Here is a 19511-nt window from a genome sequence, read left to right as displayed (position 1 = left end):
AAGTTAAAATAAAACAAATTAAGTAATCCAATTAAAAAATGAGAAACAGAACTAAACAGAGAATTCTCGATAGAGGAATACTGAATGGCAGAGAAATACTTAAAGAAATGATCAACGTCATTAACCCTCAGGGAAATGCAAATCAAAACAATCCTGAGATTTCACCTTACATATGTCAGAACGACTACTACCTAAAACTCAAGTGACAGCACATTCTGGAGAGTTCAGGGAGAAATGGGAACTCTCCTCCACTGCTGCTGGGAATGTAAACTTGAATACCCACTCTGGAAATCAATCTGGAGCTTTCTCAGACAATTAGGAATAGCGCTTCCTCAAGATCCAGCCATACCACTTCTAGGCATATATCCAAAAGAGGCTCAAGTACACAATGAGGATATTTGCTCAACCAAATTTGTAGCAGCTTTATTTGTAATATCCAGAAGCTGGAAATAACCCAGATGCCCCTCAACTGAAGAATGGACACAGAATATATATATATTGGTATATCTACACAATGGAATACTCAGCAGTAAAAAAACAAGGAAATCATGAAATTTGCAGGTAAATTGGGGGAACTGGAAAAGATCATCTTAAAAGCAGAAAGACACACACGGTATATACTCACTCATATAGATATATAATATAAGATAAACCTACTAAAATCTGTACACTAAAGAAAGTAATCAAGAGGGAGAACTCTGGCTAAAATGTTCAATTCCCATCCAGAACAGCAAAGAGGATGGACATCAGTAGAAGGAGAAAATGGAACAAGTTAGGAGCCTGCCACAGAGGGCCTCTGAAAAGCTCTGCCCTACAAACTATCAAAGCAGATGCTGAGACAAATGGCCGACCTTTGAGGAGATTGCAGGGAATCTTATGAAAGAAGTGGCAATTAGTAAGACCTGGAAGGGAAAGGAGCTCCACAAGGAGAGCAACAGATCCAAAAAATCTGGGCACATGGGTTTTCCCTAAGACTGATAGTTAAACCAAGTAGCATGCAGAGAGATAACCCAGAACCCCTGCACAGATGTAGCCCATGACAGTTCAGTCTCCTTGTGGTTTCCATAGTATTTGGTACAGGGCCTGTCCCTGACACAAACTGATTAGCCTGCTCTTTGATCACCTTCCCCTGAGGGGAGAGCAGCTTTACCAGGCCACAGAATAAGACAATGCAGCCACTCCTGATGAGACCTAACAGACTAGGATCAGAAGGAAGAAAAAGAAGTCCTCCCCTATCGGTGGACTTGGGGAGGGGCATGCATGGTAAAGGAGAAGGAATGGAACAATTGGGAGGAGAGGAGGGAGGAAACTACAGGGGGGGATACAAAGTAAATAAAGTGTAATTAATTAAAAAAAGTAAAAAAAAAAAGAGCTAACTCCAATTCTATTCAAACTATTCCACAAAATAGCAGAATGAACATTACCAAACTCATTCTATGAAGACAGAGTCACCTTGATACCAAAACCTCACAAAGACCCAAAAAAAGAGAACTTCAAACCTATCTCTCTTAAGAACATTGATGCAAAAATACTCAATAAGATACTTGCAAACCAAAACCCAGAACACATAAGAGATATCATCCACCATGACCAAGTAGGCTTCATCCCAGGCATGCAGGTTCAATAGACAGAAATTCATCACTGTAATCAATCATAAACAAACTGAAGGAGAAAAACCAAATGATCATCTTCTTAGATGCCAAAAAGGCATTTGACAAAATCCAATACCCATTCATGTTTAACTAAGTCTTGGAGAGAACAGGGATACAAGGCACATCCCTAAACATAGTAAAGACAAAATACAGCAAGCCTCTAGTCAACATCAAACTAAATGGAGAGAAACTTAAACCCTTTTCTATTTTAACTTGTACTTTAAATTATAAGATGAAAATGTTTTATTGGCTTGACCACAGCAAATTACTTACTAATAATGTAAGATTCTAAGCTTCACCTGCTTATGAGTGAGGCTTACCTGCCATGGTAGAAGCCAGTCTGTGTTTCTGTCTTCTTTAGATCCCATTTCAATTTTGCTCAATAGCATTTTATGTAGGGCATGGGCCACTGCATGTACTGCACTCCATAAGGAATAGCTTGGCTCAGAAATAGACATCATATCATTTATTTTATCCTTAGTCTTTAGGGAACTATTCAAAGGACAGGGTTTAAAATTTCCACATTGCGAAGCAGGAGGTGAACAATTAAATTTGTCAATCCAGAGTTTAGAGAAGTAAACATCTCCTGGGTAATGGGAGGGTGTAAGGGCCTCAAGAAAGTGCTTGAAGCCAGGGATAGTTCTCTTCTTTAAAAATGATAAGCTTCCACTGAATAGGTTTATCATAATATGCTTTTCATTTATTATAGACTCTAAGTATGTCGAGTGTGGCTTTGCCAAAATCCACACCTTCTTTCTGGTTACAAAGATACTAATGTCTACACAGAACAGCAAGTCATCTATATCACCATAGAATAAATTCACATTTACTTGAGTATGTTGTTTCAAGTTTTGCAAACAATAATCATAGTTTACATTTACATTCAAATTATCTGGGAGTTTTTCTAAAAAAGCCACACAGATATCTTCTGTTACCATCTTTACTTTCAGGTCAGAGAGAAACTCCCTTCCTCTCTGATCATCAGACACAATGATCCCCACCCACTTCCAGCCAAAGTGGAGCAATAAAGAGATCAGCCCTTGGGCTAGACCTCTGTCTTCAGTAGACATCTGATAAAGGAATGCAAATGTATCTTTGTCACTAAGCATGGAATCAAATGGTCCATATGTGACCTGGGAAGCAAAGAAAGAAAAAAAGTGATTCTGAGTTTCAGGCATTTGGTATCATCACCCTTAAGAGGAAGTGATTTTATAATTCAAATATGAGGGTTAAAGGACTGACTATTGTTAAGGAGGATGTCTTCTTAGCTTGTCCCGAAATTATGTGGTGCTATACAGTCTTTTACAAATACCATAAGCTCCAAAGTTACTGAGGTGTCTGAAGCAGCCAAGAGGTAAACAATAAGCTGTTCATTGGCTTGAAAGGAATGATAGATCTCTCTTGCTACAATAACAATGCAAAAGAATATCTGATGTAGAGAAAACTGCAGAAGGCATTAACAGGTATTTTCTATTCTCATAACACCTCTGAGAACCTTCACTTTTAGGAAAGCAAATATGGAAAGAGACTAACAATTTTCAGAGATTCAGTTTCCCAAGTTAAAATTATTCAAGTTGTGATTACCTGGGGCCTCATTGCCAGGGGTTATTGTATCATCCCTCTCAATAGAGACAAAACTCAGACAGATGTAAATTATTGTCTTTATTTTTTATTACATTAGCTTAAACTACAATTATGAATTGTTTAACTGAGTGATAACAATGAGAGTTACCGTGTAGGTTTTTTAATCTTGATTATTGCTGACTCTTGTGCTCACCAGGCATTTTCTGTTTGTAGTAATGTGTGCTGATAGATGCTATGCATTTCTTCAGTGTAGCCTGGCAAGAGTCAATTATGATGATACAGCTAAGTGGTTAGTCTCGTGGGTGCTATTCTGAGATCAACTTTCCTGAATGAGATCATTAATTCCTTCAAAGATTTTCATCGGTGATGGCATTAAACATTGTTCCAAACTTAGTCACATGTCCTGAACTTTCTTTTTCCATATGTCAGGTATTGACAACCGTAGGAATTTTGAGATGTATATATGCTAGATTGGGTAGTTACGTATCTTTGCTGTAGAATTTGACTTATGATCAAATGCAGACTGAGTATCCACAGTACATCATCCATTGTTTGGAGATAGAATCATGGATACTACTAAGTGATCTGCTCAGAAACTCCCAGAACTAACTGTTCATGCATTTTGCCACACTCTGCCATCTGTTAACTATTAACATATCAAAGTAATTCGTTCACTGCTATTTGAAATCTGCCTACAGTAAACATAATCCACTTCTCTGTTTTCTTTTGTTTGTTCTGTTATTGTTCTTTTGTTGGTTTGTTTGTTTTCATCAAGTCTAAGATGGAATTGTGCTTAAAATATGTTTCTAACTTACTTGTGGGACATTGTAGAGCTCTGAAAGTGTTGCAATTGCAGCAGAAAATTCCGGCTTGTTTCCTGAAATGATTCCTAGAGGTTTGTATTGAGTGTTGCACTTGTAATTAGGGATATACTCACTCCTTCCAGACAGCCATATCAGAGGGTCCTCCAAGGTTATTTTGTTAGAATTAAAAGCATTGTAGATGTGGGAACCCAAGGTCATATTGGGAAGCAGGTTTGAGTCCTTATTTATCTCTTCAATGGCAAAGTATAAGGTCAGCAAATATTGATAGTTTCTCCAAGTCACTCTAAACCAGAGGAACAAAAGGTTGGGTATTGTCAGTACATTTTTCTAAAAAAGTCTTTATCAAATACAGGAACCTAGAGATCCTAGCCTTTGACTTTTCCTGTGACATGTAAGTCTTGTGTGAATAAGCTCATGACAGCCCAGGAACATCATCAAACGGCTCCTAAACTCTCAGAGGTTTAAATGTTTCAAATATTTTTGGTGTACATTGTGTGCATTAAATATCAATTGTTTGTATCTTATGACTACTGAATACATATGTGCTTATGACATTTCAGCTCATGGAATCACTGGGTTACAGAGGAGTCACTAAGGTTTCACTAGGAATATAAAAAAGAGCTTCCTACCATTTTCTTTTGTAATGATTCAATTTCATACTTATGAAAATTCTAACAAGTTTATGTGCATTACTAGTGGTAAAGTGTCTCTTTGTGGTATAGACAGATGCCCGGGCATCTATCTATAGATAGATCACTTTGAATAAAAGCTAGCATCTCAGTGCCCACAGGGTGGCCTTGGAAACATGTTTAGCTCCAGTTCATAAGATCCTTTCTGGCATCTTTGGGCACCAGGGACACCTGTGGTATTCACATATATATAAGAAGGTGAGCTCTTGAGTAAATGAAATAAGAATAAATAACCATGTGCAAAATAGTGTTCTTGGGTTTGAAAAATATGTTATGACTAGTTGCTGCTCTTATGGAGGACCCTGATTCAAGTCACAGTAGCCAGTTTTAGGTTTGAATAGTGTGTATCAACAGTTCTATGGGATCCATGTCCTCCACTGGCCTCTGAAGGGAACCTTTACATAAGTGGCACACAAACAAACATGTAGGCAAAACACTCATAAACATAATGTAAAAATTAATAAATCTTTACAAAAACTAAAAAAGTAGTAAAAAAGTAGTAAAGGAAAGATGTTTCTCTAAGCTTGCAGATTAAATGAATGAGTAGAGTTTCCTAGGTAAGGCAGGGGGAAAAAGTAGGTTAAAGTAGCATATGAAAAAGAAAACACCAAGTACATTAAGACAGTACAAAAGTGCTCACAATGGGACAAAGTGGAAATTTGTTGCAGGTGGGTTAGTTGAACTGTGTCACACAGAGCCTTCAGCACTTGGGGATGGGTCCTCAGAAGCTTTTTTTTCAAAACCTGTGGTAGATAAGAGTCTGGGTGACCCTAATAGAGGGAGCTTAACAGAAATCATCAGCCTAAAGTCAACTGTGTTCTACTGAAGGAAGGATTCTGCCTTCTGACCTGCCATCATCAAGAAGAAATTCCATTTGGTTTTACTACATTAATCTGGGATCTGTGGCTAGATGTTCTGTTAAGAGAGAATCTACCAGGCAAAAGCAGGCAATTACCAAAAACCGAGAGAAAGACAATTAGTCTTCCTCAAGGATTATACCATACTAAATATTGAATTGTAGGAATATATACATATATACATGAAAATTCCTGGACAGAGCAGTGTCTGCAAAGACTGGCTATAAAAAGTTCATTGATGTGGTAAGATTGCAATGTTGTAGTTTGAAAGGCTCATTACCATAGCATGGGCTACCTGAGTAGCCATTTCTTGGACACCTCTGTGGTTAAGATTATATATATATATATATATATATATATATATATATATATATATATATATCTGCATCTGTATCTCTATATCTATCTATCTATCTATCCTATAGCTGATGAATAAAATCATTTTAGAATATAGTAACCCAGCACTCTACTGGCTTTTGCCAATCTAAAAGATGAGAATGACATCACATAGCCATCTTGGGCCTGTATGATAACTTGCCCCATTTTGCTGTTTAATGTCCTCTCTGAGGTTTCCAGTGATGTATTGGATTTATAGTTTTCTTTATTTATTGTTACTATGAAAATTCATGAAGCTGCTTCCACATTGTATGATGGAATTTGGGATAACATAAACTGTATTCACAGACTCTCAAATTTATTCAAATTTATAGAAGAAATTCTATCTTTTTCCATTTGAGCCGAGGGCTTATGTTTTTTTCAATCACATAAAAGTGATACTAAAGACTAAAGAATCAATTTAGTTGGTTACACCTGTATACTTATTCATTTATATTTGTGTGACAGGGATACCACAAGAATATCACCAGGGCCAATCAAATAGGGCCCAGAGTTTCCTAAGGAGTCTGATGCATCTACCAAGGACAATGCATGATCTCAAACTAGGTCCTCTACATAGAAGTAGCTGATGTGCTGATTAGGGTTCATGCTGGCCTACTAGTTAGTGGAGTGGACATTACTATATTTTATGTTTGTTGGTCACTTTGCCCTGATGGAATTGACCTAACTGACCACAGGGGAGTAACACAAACTCAGTCATTATAAGACTACAGGGGCTGGGGTGTGTAGGTAGGGGACAGAAGAGTGGAGGAGGATATATATGGTAGAGAGAGTAGGAGTTGGAGGAGAAGAGGGTGGGACCTATGACCAAGATGTAAATTGGATTAATTAATAAAAAATATTCAAGTGAAAAAAATGGCAATAAGTTAGATGCTTTCCTTCAAGGCCCTCATAGAGTTCTGCTGAGTATGGATTTAAGGAATGTAATGAAAATGATTTCTCTGCCAGACATCTTTAGTTGGTAGCTAAGATAGGCAGAAATGGCCTTTCCTTTGATGATATTTCAACTGTGATAATGATGACAACTGAACCATGAATTGTCACATGCTTCATCCAACAATAAATCCCTGCCCAACATTTGGACATTGTTAAGTTAAATGTTCTACTGTGCCTGGCCAAGGTAGGTTACTTTTCCATAAAAATTAACTCAGGCCTCACAAGTCTGATGTTTGGTGGGTCACGATGCCTTGTGTGGCAGCTGAAGACCATGTTGTTCTGTGTGGCATCCAAAGACTGTCAACCTCTGCTAACTACAAAATCTTTGAGAAAGCAATGGAGGACCCCAGCTTGGGTGCCCACATATTCAGTAAGTCTCTGTCATTTTGACTGATATAGAGGCCATTTGGATTATACGTCCTGCTCAAATTTATCCCTCTCAGAGCTCTTGTCATGTTCACAGCAGGTTGTCACTATAGAAATTTAGCAGAATTTATGAAATTTTAGGCAGCTCCTCTGAACAATGCTGCAGCTGCATGGTCAGTTCATATCATACACAAAAGTCAGGCCTTGTTCTTTTCTACAGATATGTAGAGTCCCTGCTGAAGAAGGCATTACCTTGTTGGCTTCACACTGAAAAATCTAATCTCACAAAATTCGATTTAAATGAGATTCAAATTGAGTCTACTAATACCTAACAGTTTATATTTTATGGTTATTTCACTTAAAAGAACTTACTTTTCAATCATTTTTCCCAGTTATCAAATGACTCTTTCTCCTGGTAAATGCATCAATGGGGGAAACAAACACTTTAAAGTTGATGGAAAGTTTGAATGTCTAAAAATGGGATGTAAGATATGTAAATGCAAGTTGTAAATGTCTGAGAAAGTGGTTTAAAGTATGTGAAAATGAGACTTAAAGAGTTTAAAATTTCAGATTTTTAAAATATTAACCAGTGGAGTTCTTATATACTATGGAAACCACCAGGTGAAAGCACTGGCTAGACTTCTCACAGTTACAGGATCAAAATTTTAATGTCCTTTTATTCCTGCTGAAGACAAACTTCAATGTTTCTCATTGTGCTGAAATCTTATCTGTCATTACATATGCAGATAGAAGAAAGGCTGTTTGTTTTTTTTTATCCCAGAACCATTGTTTTTTGGTGCCCAAGCTTAACATAAAACATCAGTCTACTCCAACTGTTTACAGACACTTGTTCCCTGCTTTTCCTACAGTGAGAATTTCAGTGTAGATTATAGATTGTGGTCATGTTAAGATATTAAGAACTTGTATATCTGTGTGTAAACTTTAAAAACTATGATTTAAACTTCAAGGAGGTGAGACTTGATCCACCTATCACAGCTCAAACAGAATCTAGATTAAGACCGGTCAATTAATGATTCAGTCTTTTCTCCATCTCTGAGGATGGGCTCTTTTCTTCCTCCTATGTTGGGATTCCTTCTATTTCTGGCTGAAGTGGGCTACTAAACTATGGTTTCTCTATCTTGCAAAAGCATTCCAAAGAGTTCTTTACTTCCAGAATAAATTGGACTTCCTGGGCGTTTTTTTCTTTTTTTTTTCTATTCAAATACTCCATAATAATAAAACTACCAGGACCTTAGGCTAGTATGTTTGTTTCCTACTCAGAAAGGAAATATATATTGAAGTTTCAATAAGGTACTTTTCAGCAAAGGACCAACTTAATCTCCAAATTGATGTTTAATGAACATATGTACCAATTATAGCATTAACTGAAAAACAGTAATATGAAAAAGCCTAATGAGTCCTCCACAGTATCATAAATAACCAACAACCTATCTCAGAGTTTCTTAGATAAAATGGCAGATGAATACTTCAGAAAGTAAAGAGATGAACAACAGAAAAGCAGACAGAACCAAGCAATGAATTCAACTGGTCATTGAGAAAAGAATCAGCATTCTCCACCAGAACTTGGATGAGAGATAGAATAAACAGCTGTACACAAGAAAGACTGAGTACCAGAAAAAACAAATCACAAGACAAAATTGAGATTGTGAGGGAGGAGAAAGACAGATAGAAAGGTTGGAAATGAAAATCATAAAACCTCCAATCAAATCAGAGAACACTGTTTGTCAGTAGAGCTAACTAAGCAGAGGACAGAATATAGGCATGAATGACATGAATTTCAGAACACTCCATTACAATATCAATTATAAATAAATAAGTTATAAATATGACCACCACAGTGTCTAAACACTGAGATACTTTAAAGATACTAAAGCCAGAACACATGAAACCAGAGATTCTAATATTTGTGCTGAGCACATAGGGATATTCAATTTCACTTTATCAGAAACTCTCCAAGTCTTTAGAAAGAAACAGATATTCAAACATAAGATATTTAGATGGCCAAATAGACCTGAGAAGAATGGAAACTTATCTTAACATATTAAAGTCAGTGTGTCAAAAATATGTAAGTCTCACCATGCAAACACACCATGAGGCAGACATAAAAGTTGTTCTTTTTTCTATCCCTGATTTCTTTCTCACTGGATACATAACAATGAGAAGTGGAAATGTTTGCAGAGGCACAATGAAGGAGAAAAAAATGTGAAACTGTTTTTCACATTGTTCTGTATCTAGTTCATTATTCTCAATGGAATTACATGTGTTTAGCAGGTCATGTAGTATATTTTAACCAGAACAACCATAGCACATTCAAGCAAGTACTCACAGGTCGAACTTCCATAGTAGAGTTGGTTTTCTGTCAAAAAGGATATGGAGGTATTGTGATAGATCAAGTGGGATGGAAATGGGAATAAATGTAGCGAGGTTAACATCTGCCTCCATGTAGGTGTTGGTCTCTCCTTTATAACCACAAGTGAACAGAGGAAACTCCATCGATGCATACACAGGTTGTAGGAGGAGGCTGAGGCAAAGCAAAGGAAGGGACATGTCAGGTTCTTCACTACACAGAGACAGACCCCTGCGTCAAGGCAGATCCAAGGAGATTATTGACTTAGGCCTTGGAACAGGCTCAGACCTCAACAATATCAGAGAAGACTTTGAATGCTACAGCTGCTTCCTACTGTTGCTTCAGGCTCTCAGTCTGTGCATACACAATGGTTCTCATGAGAGGCCAGCACACACACTGCAGCAAAGTCCAGACATCTGAGGGTCACAGTACTGAGATATTTCTGTTGCTGTAGCCAGACTTGCTCTGAATTTGCTGTCTTTTTATTGTTCTGTTTTCCTCTCATCCATGTACTCTTGGAATCCCATAGCCCTGGGGCTCTACACCTGGTTCCTCCATGTGGGTGAAAAACATGTTTGGTTCTTTCTTCAACAATCTGTACGATTTCATCATGGTCCACAGTGACTTTGGAGAGGACCAGAGTCTGAGACAAAATTGTAGTTCATCCAAAAACAGCTTGTTTGTTTTGGATTGCTGTTGTGAGAGTGGTTTGAACATTTGATTTCTCCTAGGAAAGGGAGCAGGGGCAGTCAGACTTTGACCAGTTTGATAGCTCTTTGATCACTTCCACTAGTCAAGGTGGCTAAACTAAGCAACAGGGAAAGTAGATCCAGACAGTTTTGATGAGACCTGATAAGCTACAGTAAGATAGAGGAGGAAGACATCCCTTATCAGTGGATTAGAGGAGGGACATGGGGTTTTGACCAAGAAAGTAAACACTAGTGACTCAGCCTTATGCAGGACACCTGGGTTCAGGGTTCTCAACTCAGCTTTTGCATTCAGACCTCCTCCTGGACGTCTGGCACCAAATTCAGAATTATACAGGATCAAAAGAGGGGGAAAGCTGCTCATAGTCAATATAAGTCATGACAGGCAACAAATTTATGAATTGTGTGCTTAGTTTAGATTATCAGCCACTTTCATCTTTACACTATTTCCTGATTAAAAGTCATACATGAATCACCTGAAGAATCAGAATTGGAGTGGGTTTTGGAGCCTGTAAATATGAATTTAGTTTCGAACCTGGCAGCACATGTCTTGAGATGGCTGGACTCAGCCATCTGTCTCATAACAACAAACAAAAAGAAAAACACTTCATCTCCATACTTTTTCTAATTTACTGAAATATTATTTATCATACTTACTAGTGATATAATTTTGTATTATATATTATTGTTATAATACAATATAAACAATATAATGCAAATCAAAATTGATATCTAACTTATGTAAAATCTATTCATGAAAACAGGACCATAAAATTTCAAAAGAGCTAAAACTGCAAGAAGCTTTGAAGGTAGGAATGTGAAAAAAATGATGTAATGTTAATTCTTATATATAAACAAACAAAATAATGTCTCCTATGTGTAATCTTATACAATTTTGGTTACTGGAATTTAAAAAATGTATACAAATTGCACACACACACACGTGTGTATCTCCCTAGATATAGATAAATATACCTACACCAGCTTAGTTTCTCTATGTTCAGTGAGGTGTTTATGTGCTGTATTCAGCAATAAAGACTTGCAATCCATTTGTGGAGAGCAAACTATAATCTTGACAAAAGTCTGCATTGTTTAGGCATTCCCATAAGATTCCTTTGGCCAACACCTCAAGTAGATATAAACCATTCCAAGTATTGGAATCCTCATTTGATGACAAGTGGCATCCTGTTGGGAATCTCTTTTATTTTTTCGTTTGGATCACCTTCAGTTATGTATATATTTTAGGAAGCTTCTGCTTCTGCTTAGGAATTAGATTAGATTACTACAGTAACATTCAAATAACATTTAAATTTAGCTGTCTTTTTTCATATTACTTTCCTTAATGTCCCCTTGCCTCCCAACTTCCAACTGATTCTCTCTTATGAGCCCGTTTTCCATCTATAAATATTTTATTGCCCTATCCTAGGGAGATCTATTTACTTCTTCTCGGACACTAGTCCTTTTTTCTGTGTGTATCCTACATGGTTTTATGTACTATAGATTGCTTATCATTCACTTTACAAGTAATATTAAGATGTAAGTAGATACATGCGATATTTGTATTTTTCAACTTGTGTTATTACACTCAGACTGATTTTTTTTCTAGTTTACCTGTAGATATGCATTTACTTTGAAATTTCATAATTTACTTTGTAAAATGACTGAGTAACATTTTGTTGTGCAAATGTCCACATTTTCTTTATCTAGTCTTCTGTTGATGGACATCTGGGTTATATCCAATTTCTGGAAGTGCTGATTAGAGCAACATAAATATGTTTGCACAAATGTCTCCATGGAAGGATGAAACATTCTTTGGATATATGCCAAAGAGTGGTATTGCTGGTTCTTGAGGTAGAACAATCCCCATCTTGCTGTGGAAAAGCCACAAAGATGTCCTTAGTGGCAGAATATGTTTGTACTCCTACTAGCAATGTCTGAATATTCTTAGCCATGTGACTCTCTTTAGACCATATCTCAAACTACTTTTGGTTTCTATTTCCCTGATGATTATGGACTTTTCACATATCTTTAAATGTTCCTCAGCCATTTGAATTATTTCTTTAAGAATTCTCTTCTGATATCTTCTTCCATTTCTTTCTTCAGAGACTGAAGTTTTTTTTGGGTTTTTTTTTTCAATGCAGTTTATTCAGGAACCTTGAACAATCATCTGACCCTGGGGAAAGCCAGCCCACAGCTTAAATAGCCTCTGGGTAGCCAACCCCAGCGTGCCACGTGGGCAATGCAGATAGGTCCACATACATGGAAGCAAGCCAGATCCTCAGCCTTAGCCAAATGTGGAATTGTTCGTGACAGAGAGCACTCACCATCGGGAAGGTGGAAGGCGGGAAACCAGCTCCATCTTTAAGGCATAGCATTCCACAGCTCTCTACAGTTCCCCCTTTTTGTTTTAGATGCATCAGGCAAGAGTAGAGGTCTGATCTCTGATATTAGAAATAAATTGGGACTTTGTACTGATGTTCATTTAGGTGTCATCCACCCAAAGAGCATCAGACCCGACCGATACCTTTTTCTCAGAGGCGGGACCTGGGGCATCAACCTGCATGCATCAGACATGCTCTTCTCTGGGTCCAAAGCAGCTGACCCTGAGTGCAGTGCTTAGCCTCGCATCCTGAGCATAACATTTTAGCTTTTTATGGTAGCCAACCATGCTCAGGGAAACTGTCCTGCTTCAATGGCTGTAAAGGCCTAAATGATCATGGCTGCATTACGCTGTTGTGAGACTCTAATCTTGCATATATACCACAGGCAAACCAAGGAGACCAACACCAGAAGGCCTGCTAACGCTCCAATGCCCGCCCATTCCTTCAGATGATTCATGGCTGCAGCAATCCATGATGATAATCCTGTGGCTAGTCCTGCGTCCACTCTGGTAGAATTTACTGTGACAATGGCCACTCTCAGCTGCTCCATCATAGTATCGAATTCTCCAGTCCAATTACCTAAAATATAGCTAGACAATTGTTTAGACAGATTTGCAGCACGGGAAAAATTCTCATGTTGTATGCTAGTGACACAAAGTCCAGCATACTTTCATTGACAACTGAAAAAAAAAAAGAATTTTCAGTACATTGTTGTGGTCAATCTGGAAGTATGCATGTAAAATAATTAAAATAGATCCCTATTTTTCACTCTGCACAAAACTCACCAAAAAATAGATTGAAGAGCTCAGTAAAATCAGTAAACAGAGAATCTGATGGATGAGAAATTAAGAAAGAGTATTTTCTCTAGTTATGAGAATGTCTTTTTCATGTTTTGGACTGTGTTGATGAGGCTTATCACTTGAGTTTTTGTTAGACTTCTTCAGTTTTTATTTCTAGGCACATCTCAGTTTTTAATTTTATTGATTCCTTTTGTAATAAAATATCTTCAGCTATCTTCAGTGTTTTATTTCACTTTTTTGTTTGTTTTCACAGACATCATTGAGGTTTTACCCATATCCTCTGTTATAACCTTGATTTCCTCTAGGATGGTTGTGGTGATTTGGTGTCATGGTGTTAATGATTTTGGTTTCACTCTGGTGTTTAGTTATCTGGATTTGGCATGATTGTGATTCTAGCTGTTGCTATCTGGACTTGTCTATTTTTTTGGTTTATAGTGTTTAATTTCTTCACTTTTATTTTCATCTCTGGATCTTAGGAAAGGGTGTTGGCTGTGTATTGTCTTATAGAGAATTCTTCTGAGTGTGTGCCTTGATAGGTCATTAGGGATACTAGACAGAGACTGTTTTTAGGTGTTTTAAAAAATAATGATGAATAAAGATAAACCTTACCTCAGAGTATAGGGCTGGAAAAGGTTTTGAAAGCAAATTGACCCAAAAAACAAGATGAAGTAGCCATTTTCATGTCTCAAAAATAAGTTTTTAATCAAAATTAATCAAAAGAGATGGGGAAGAACACTTTATACTTACCGAAAGAAAAATCCACCACTACAACCTCTCAATAATGAACATCTGTGATGGAAATGTAAGGATATCATCATTCATAAAAGAAATATTACTAAAGTTTAAATCACACACTGAATCTCATACATTAATAGTCAGAGACGTCAGCACCGACTTTCTCCAAAGGACAGATCATCAAAACAGAAAGTAAATGGCGAAAAAAGAAACTAACAAACATCTTGAATCAAATGGGCCTACCAGTTGTCTATAGAACATTTCTCAGCGGCTCATGAAACCTTCTCCAAATTTGACCATATAATCAGTCACAAAAGAAGACTCAGAAGATTGAAATAACTCCATGAATTTTATCAGACATTCATGGATTAAAGCTAGACTTCAACAACAAGAGAAACACTTGATCATAGAAGAAACAAAGGAAGAAAAAAAAGACATTCTAGTTTTCAATGAAAATGAAGGCAAAACATACCCACACTTATGAGACACAATGAAAGCAGTGCTAATAGAAAAGCTTACATCATTTTGATAAATGAAGTGCCTTCCTAAAGCAATTGGAGAGATCCAATACTAATAATTTAGCAGCACACTTAAAAGCTCTCTAACAGAAGGAAGCAAACACACCAACATGGAGCAGTTGACAGGAAATATTCAAACTTGGGGTTGAAATCAATACATTGGAAACAAAGAGACTGATACAAAGAATCCATAAAACAAAAACTGGTTCTTTGACAATATCAACAAAATACACAAACACTTAGCCAAAGTAACTGAAAGGCAGGAGAAAAGTATCCAGATAAACAACATCAGAAACAAAAAGGGGGACATAACTACAGACAATGAGGAAATAAAAAAAATCATTAGGACTTACTTCAAAGGCCTGTATTACAAAAAAAAAAATCAAAAATCTAAAGCAAAATAAAATTGATTTTCTGAATAGATTTCACCTACTGAAGATAAATTAAGATCAGGAAAAAGTTTAAACAGTCTAATAACCACTGAGAAAATAGAAGGAATCATCAAAAATCTCCCAACCAAAAAATGCACAGATCCAGATGGTTTTAGTGCAGAATTCTGTCAGGCATTCAAAAAAGAATTAATACAGATACTCTTCAAACTGTTCCACAAAAAAGGAACAGAAAGAACACTGCCAAATTCATTTTATGAGGCCACAGTCACCTTGACACCTAAACCACACAAAGATCCAACAAAGAAAGATAATTCCGGACCAATTTCATGCATGAACTTCCATGCGAAAAACTCAATAAAATACAAACTGAATCCAAGAACACATCATATACATCATCCCGGGGATGCAGGGATGGTTCAACATAAAAAATGTCATCACTATAATCCACCATATTAAAAAATTAAAGAAAAAGATCACATGGTCATCTCATTAGATGGAGAAAATATGTTTGACCAAATCCAACATCCCATTATGATGAAAGTCTTAGAGAGATAAAAAGATACAAGGTCTATATTTAAACATAATAACGGCTATATACAGCAAGCTGTTTGCAAGCATCAAAATAAATAATTGTAGAAATATTGTAGAAAATAAATAAATGTAGAAAAATTCAAAGCAATTCCACTAAATTCAGGGATAGGAGAAGAATACCCACTCTCTCTGTTCCTCTTCAATATAGTACTTTAAGTTCTAGCTAGAGCAATAAGACAACTGAGGGAGATCAAGGGCATACAAATCAGCATGGAAGAAGTAAAAATATTGCTATTTGCAGAGGAGGTGGTAGTGTATGTAAGCAACCTTAAACATTCCACCAGAGAAATCCTACAGCTGATAAACAGCTTCAGCAACGTATCTGGATACAAGATTAATTTAAAAAAATCTGTAACTCTCCTGTACATAAGGGACATATGTGTTGAGAAAGAAATTAAGGAAACTACACCATTCATAATATCCACAAATGCAATAATGTATCTTGGTGTGACTCTAACCAAATACGTGAAAGACCTGCATGAAAAGAACTTCAATGGTCTGAAGAAAGAAAATGAAGATGTCAGAAAATGGAAAGATCTCCCAATTTCCTGGATCCATAAGATTAACATAGTGAAAATGGTCATCTAACCAAAGGCAATCTACACATTCAATATAATCACATCAAAATACCAACACTGTTCTTTTCAGACCTTGAAAGAAGAATTCTAAACTTCATATGGAATAATAATATTAAAAAAACAGAGCAGCTTAAACAATCCTATACAATAAAAGAACTTCTGGAGTTATCGCCATCCCTGACTTCAAGCTACAACACACAGCAGTAGTAATAAAAACTGCATGGTACTGGCATAGAGATAGTCTGGTTGGTTGATCAATAGAATTGAATCAAAGACCCAGAAATAAACCCACATACCTTTGGTCAATTGATTTTTGACAAGGAAGCCGGAACCGTACAATGGAAAAAGACAGCCTCTTCAATAAACCATGCTGGTCTAACTGTATCTCTGCATGTAGAAAAATGCAAATAGATACATATTTTTCTCCCTGAAATAAATAGCAAATCCAAGTGGAGCAGAGACCTCAATATAACTGCAGACACACTAAATCTGTTGAAGAGAAAGCTAGAAAGAGCCTTGAACTCATTGGTACAGGAGACAACTTCCTGAACAGAACACCAACAGATCAGGCTCTAGGATCAAAAGTTAATAAATGAGACCTCATGAAACTGAAAACTTCTATAAGGAGGAAACAATATCAATGAAACTAAATGCCAGTCTACACATTAGGAAAAGAACACATCAATCCTATTTTCAACAAAGTGCTAATATCCAAACTATACAATGGACCGAGGAAATCAAACTCCAATAAAAATGACCCAATTAAATAATTGGCACAGAAGTATACAAAGAATTTTTAACATCGAAATCTTGAATGGCTTAGAAACACTTAAAGAAATGCTCATCTTCCTTCATCATCAGAGAAATGCAAATCAAAAGGACTCTGAGATTCCATCTCATACCAGTCTGAACGGCTAAGATAAAATCTCAAGTTATAGTACATCCTGTTGAGGATAAGGACAAAGGGGAGCATGCTTTCCTTGCTGGTGTGAGTGTAAACTTTTACAAGCACTTTGGAAAACAATCTGGGGCTCTCTCAGAAAATTAGGAAGGCCTAGGTATACCACTACTGGATATATACCCAAAAAAGCCTCTACAAGAAGGACACCTAATCAGCTGCATTCATAGCAGTTTTATTTGTAGTAGCCAGAGTCTGAAAACCACCTAGATGTCCCACAACTGAAGAATGGATAAAGAAACCATGGCACATTTACACAAAAGATAATACTCAGCCATTGAAAACAAAGCAATCAACTTCCACTGCTTTCCCCAGCCAGCGGTGAGGTTTTCTGAATTCTCTGTTTCTTATCAGGCAAAAAATTCTTGCATTGAGCACACATACACACACCCTACCCACTCCACCCAATCCCCTTCCCCCATATTGGCTGCATATGACAACAACTTCACGTTTGGGTTGGGACTTCTGAAAAAAAAAACAAGTTTCTCTAGGATTATAGTAATCAGATTAGAATAGGAGAGAATATTGTCATAGTGATTATGCCATTTAAGGAGACCACAGGCCAGAACTGCACACCCTCATGGTTTTATAAATGGCAAATGCGCCCAGGTCAGGCCTGCACAGAGAGATGATGAGAGACACTAAGGGTGAGGAAATGGAGACCCCCTCCTCCTCTCCAGAGATGCTTCCAAGCTCAGACACACCCAGGAACCTTTGCGGAGGAATTCATCCAAACCCTTCCTGGATGAGAGGAGTTCTGGAGGAGTTTCAAATTCCCTGCAGTCACCAGAGCGGTTAGTGCCACCTGAATTCACTGTGCCAATTGCTTGAGATAAATTTGAAGGCACTGCTGAACTGATGACCCTTTGGACTCTATGAGTTCACAGCTCTAGTCACTAGCTTTCTGCTAGTCATTGGCAGAAGAAGGTTTAGGTGTTGTGCTAAGCACATTGGCATCTACCATATACAATATATTAAGGATAAAACCCCTCAGCAAATGATGTCCTCACTGAGATAATTTCTAAACCAAAGTTTCTGAAAACTTCAGTCTTAATTTGCATACATATTCTACTACTAAAACTTCATAATCATTAAGAAGTGACAAAGTAAACTCATCCAAGTGTTGTGCCAGCCAAATCTGAAAACATCAGTAGTGGATATTTTGGGAACAGGGACAGTCTCTGACGTGAACTGATCGGCCTGCTCTTTGATCACCTCCCTTTGAGGGGGGAGCAGCCTTACCAGGCCACGGAGGAGGACAATGCAGCCAGTCCTTATGAGACCTGATAGACTAGGATCAGAATGAATTGGAGGAAAACCACCCCTATCAGTGGACTGTTAGAGGGCCATGGATGAAGAAGGGGGAGAGTGGGTGAGATTGGGAGAGGAGGAGGGAGGGAGCTACAGGGGGGATACAAAGTGAATAAATTGTAACTAATGGAAATAAAAAAATAAAAATAAAGAAATAAAAAAATAAACTCAATCAACTAGGATAATCTCTAGACTGGACAAAGAACCCCATGAATTTATCTGACTGCACTTTTGCAATAGAGCAATTTGGAAGTTAATACCTATTTCAGCTACCAGAGCTTTGAAACAAAAAAATCAGTGAAATTCAGCTGGGCAGGGCTCCCTGGGGAGCGACAGGAACATTTCAGGAGGATCCTAGGGATGCCCTGATGCCCTGTTCCTAGGAGGAACCCAACTCTCTTGGGCACTCAGAGGAAAGCCCAAGGTGAACATTCCCAGGCAAGGAATCCCAGAAACCGTAGGCGCCTCTGAAGATTGCGCAAGTCTTTTCCTCCCCCGCCCGCTCGGTGGCATGTTTCTAAAATCCCAATCTGCACAACATAAACAGGAAACGTGCAGCCAGAAAGCCTTGCCGGTGCAAATTCCAAGCTTCCAGCCGAGGGCGGGAGAATCTCTGCTGCGCGGCCAGTGGCAAGCAGGCAGCAGAAAAGAGCAAACTTTGCAAGTGACCCCGCGTCCCTCCACGCCCTTATCCTCCTACAGCAAAAGGGAGAGAGAAGGCGGAAGGAAAGACCCCCGCTCCAGGAGAATAAAGAATAGGGGAGGCGGGCGTTGAAGCAGAGGCCCGGCCTCTAAGAGCTCAGCCTTGGTGGCAAGAATGCTCCAGGCCGCCCACTTCCCTAGCAGCGTGTCCGAGCAGCCTCGGAGG

The 19511-nt window shown here is 37.8% G+C and overlaps 1 protein-coding gene across 4 annotated transcripts; it reads right to left on the bottom strand.

The window, feature by feature from the left end:
- Positions 1-2573: 2573 nt before the first annotated feature.
- On the bottom strand, positions 2574-17237 carry LOC132651344 (vomeronasal type-2 receptor 26-like). Of its 4 annotated transcripts, none has more exons than XM_060376564.1 (4): positions 12704-14237; positions 9652-9846; positions 4174-4343; positions 2574-2785 (listed from the first exon to the last, which is right to left on the bottom strand). In XM_060376564.1, the coding sequence occupies exons 1-4, from the start codon at positions 12736-12738 to the stop codon at positions 2766-2768; spliced, it is 420 nt and encodes a 139-aa protein (XP_060232547.1). In that variant the 5' UTR covers positions 12739-14237; the 3' UTR covers positions 2574-2765. The 4 variants fall into 4 exon arrangements, with proteins under 4 accessions (XP_060232547.1, XP_060232544.1, XP_060232546.1 ...); XM_060376561.1 differs by lacking the exon at positions 2574-2785 and adding an exon at positions 3386-3490 and having other exon boundaries at positions 4052-4343; positions 12704-14249; XM_060376563.1 differs by lacking the exons at positions 2574-2785; positions 12704-14237 and adding exons at positions 3388-3490; positions 16671-17237 and having other exon boundaries at positions 4052-4343.
- Positions 17238-19511: the final 2274 nt, after the last annotated feature.

This window comes from Meriones unguiculatus (genome assembly GCF_030254825.1).
Source record: "Meriones unguiculatus strain TT.TT164.6M chromosome 13 unlocalized genomic scaffold, Bangor_MerUng_6.1 Chr13_unordered_Scaffold_47, whole genome shotgun sequence".
NCBI classification, from domain to species: Eukaryota; Metazoa; Chordata; class Mammalia; order Rodentia; family Muridae; genus Meriones; species Meriones unguiculatus.
This window is presented reverse-complemented; position numbering and strand designations above follow the sequence as displayed.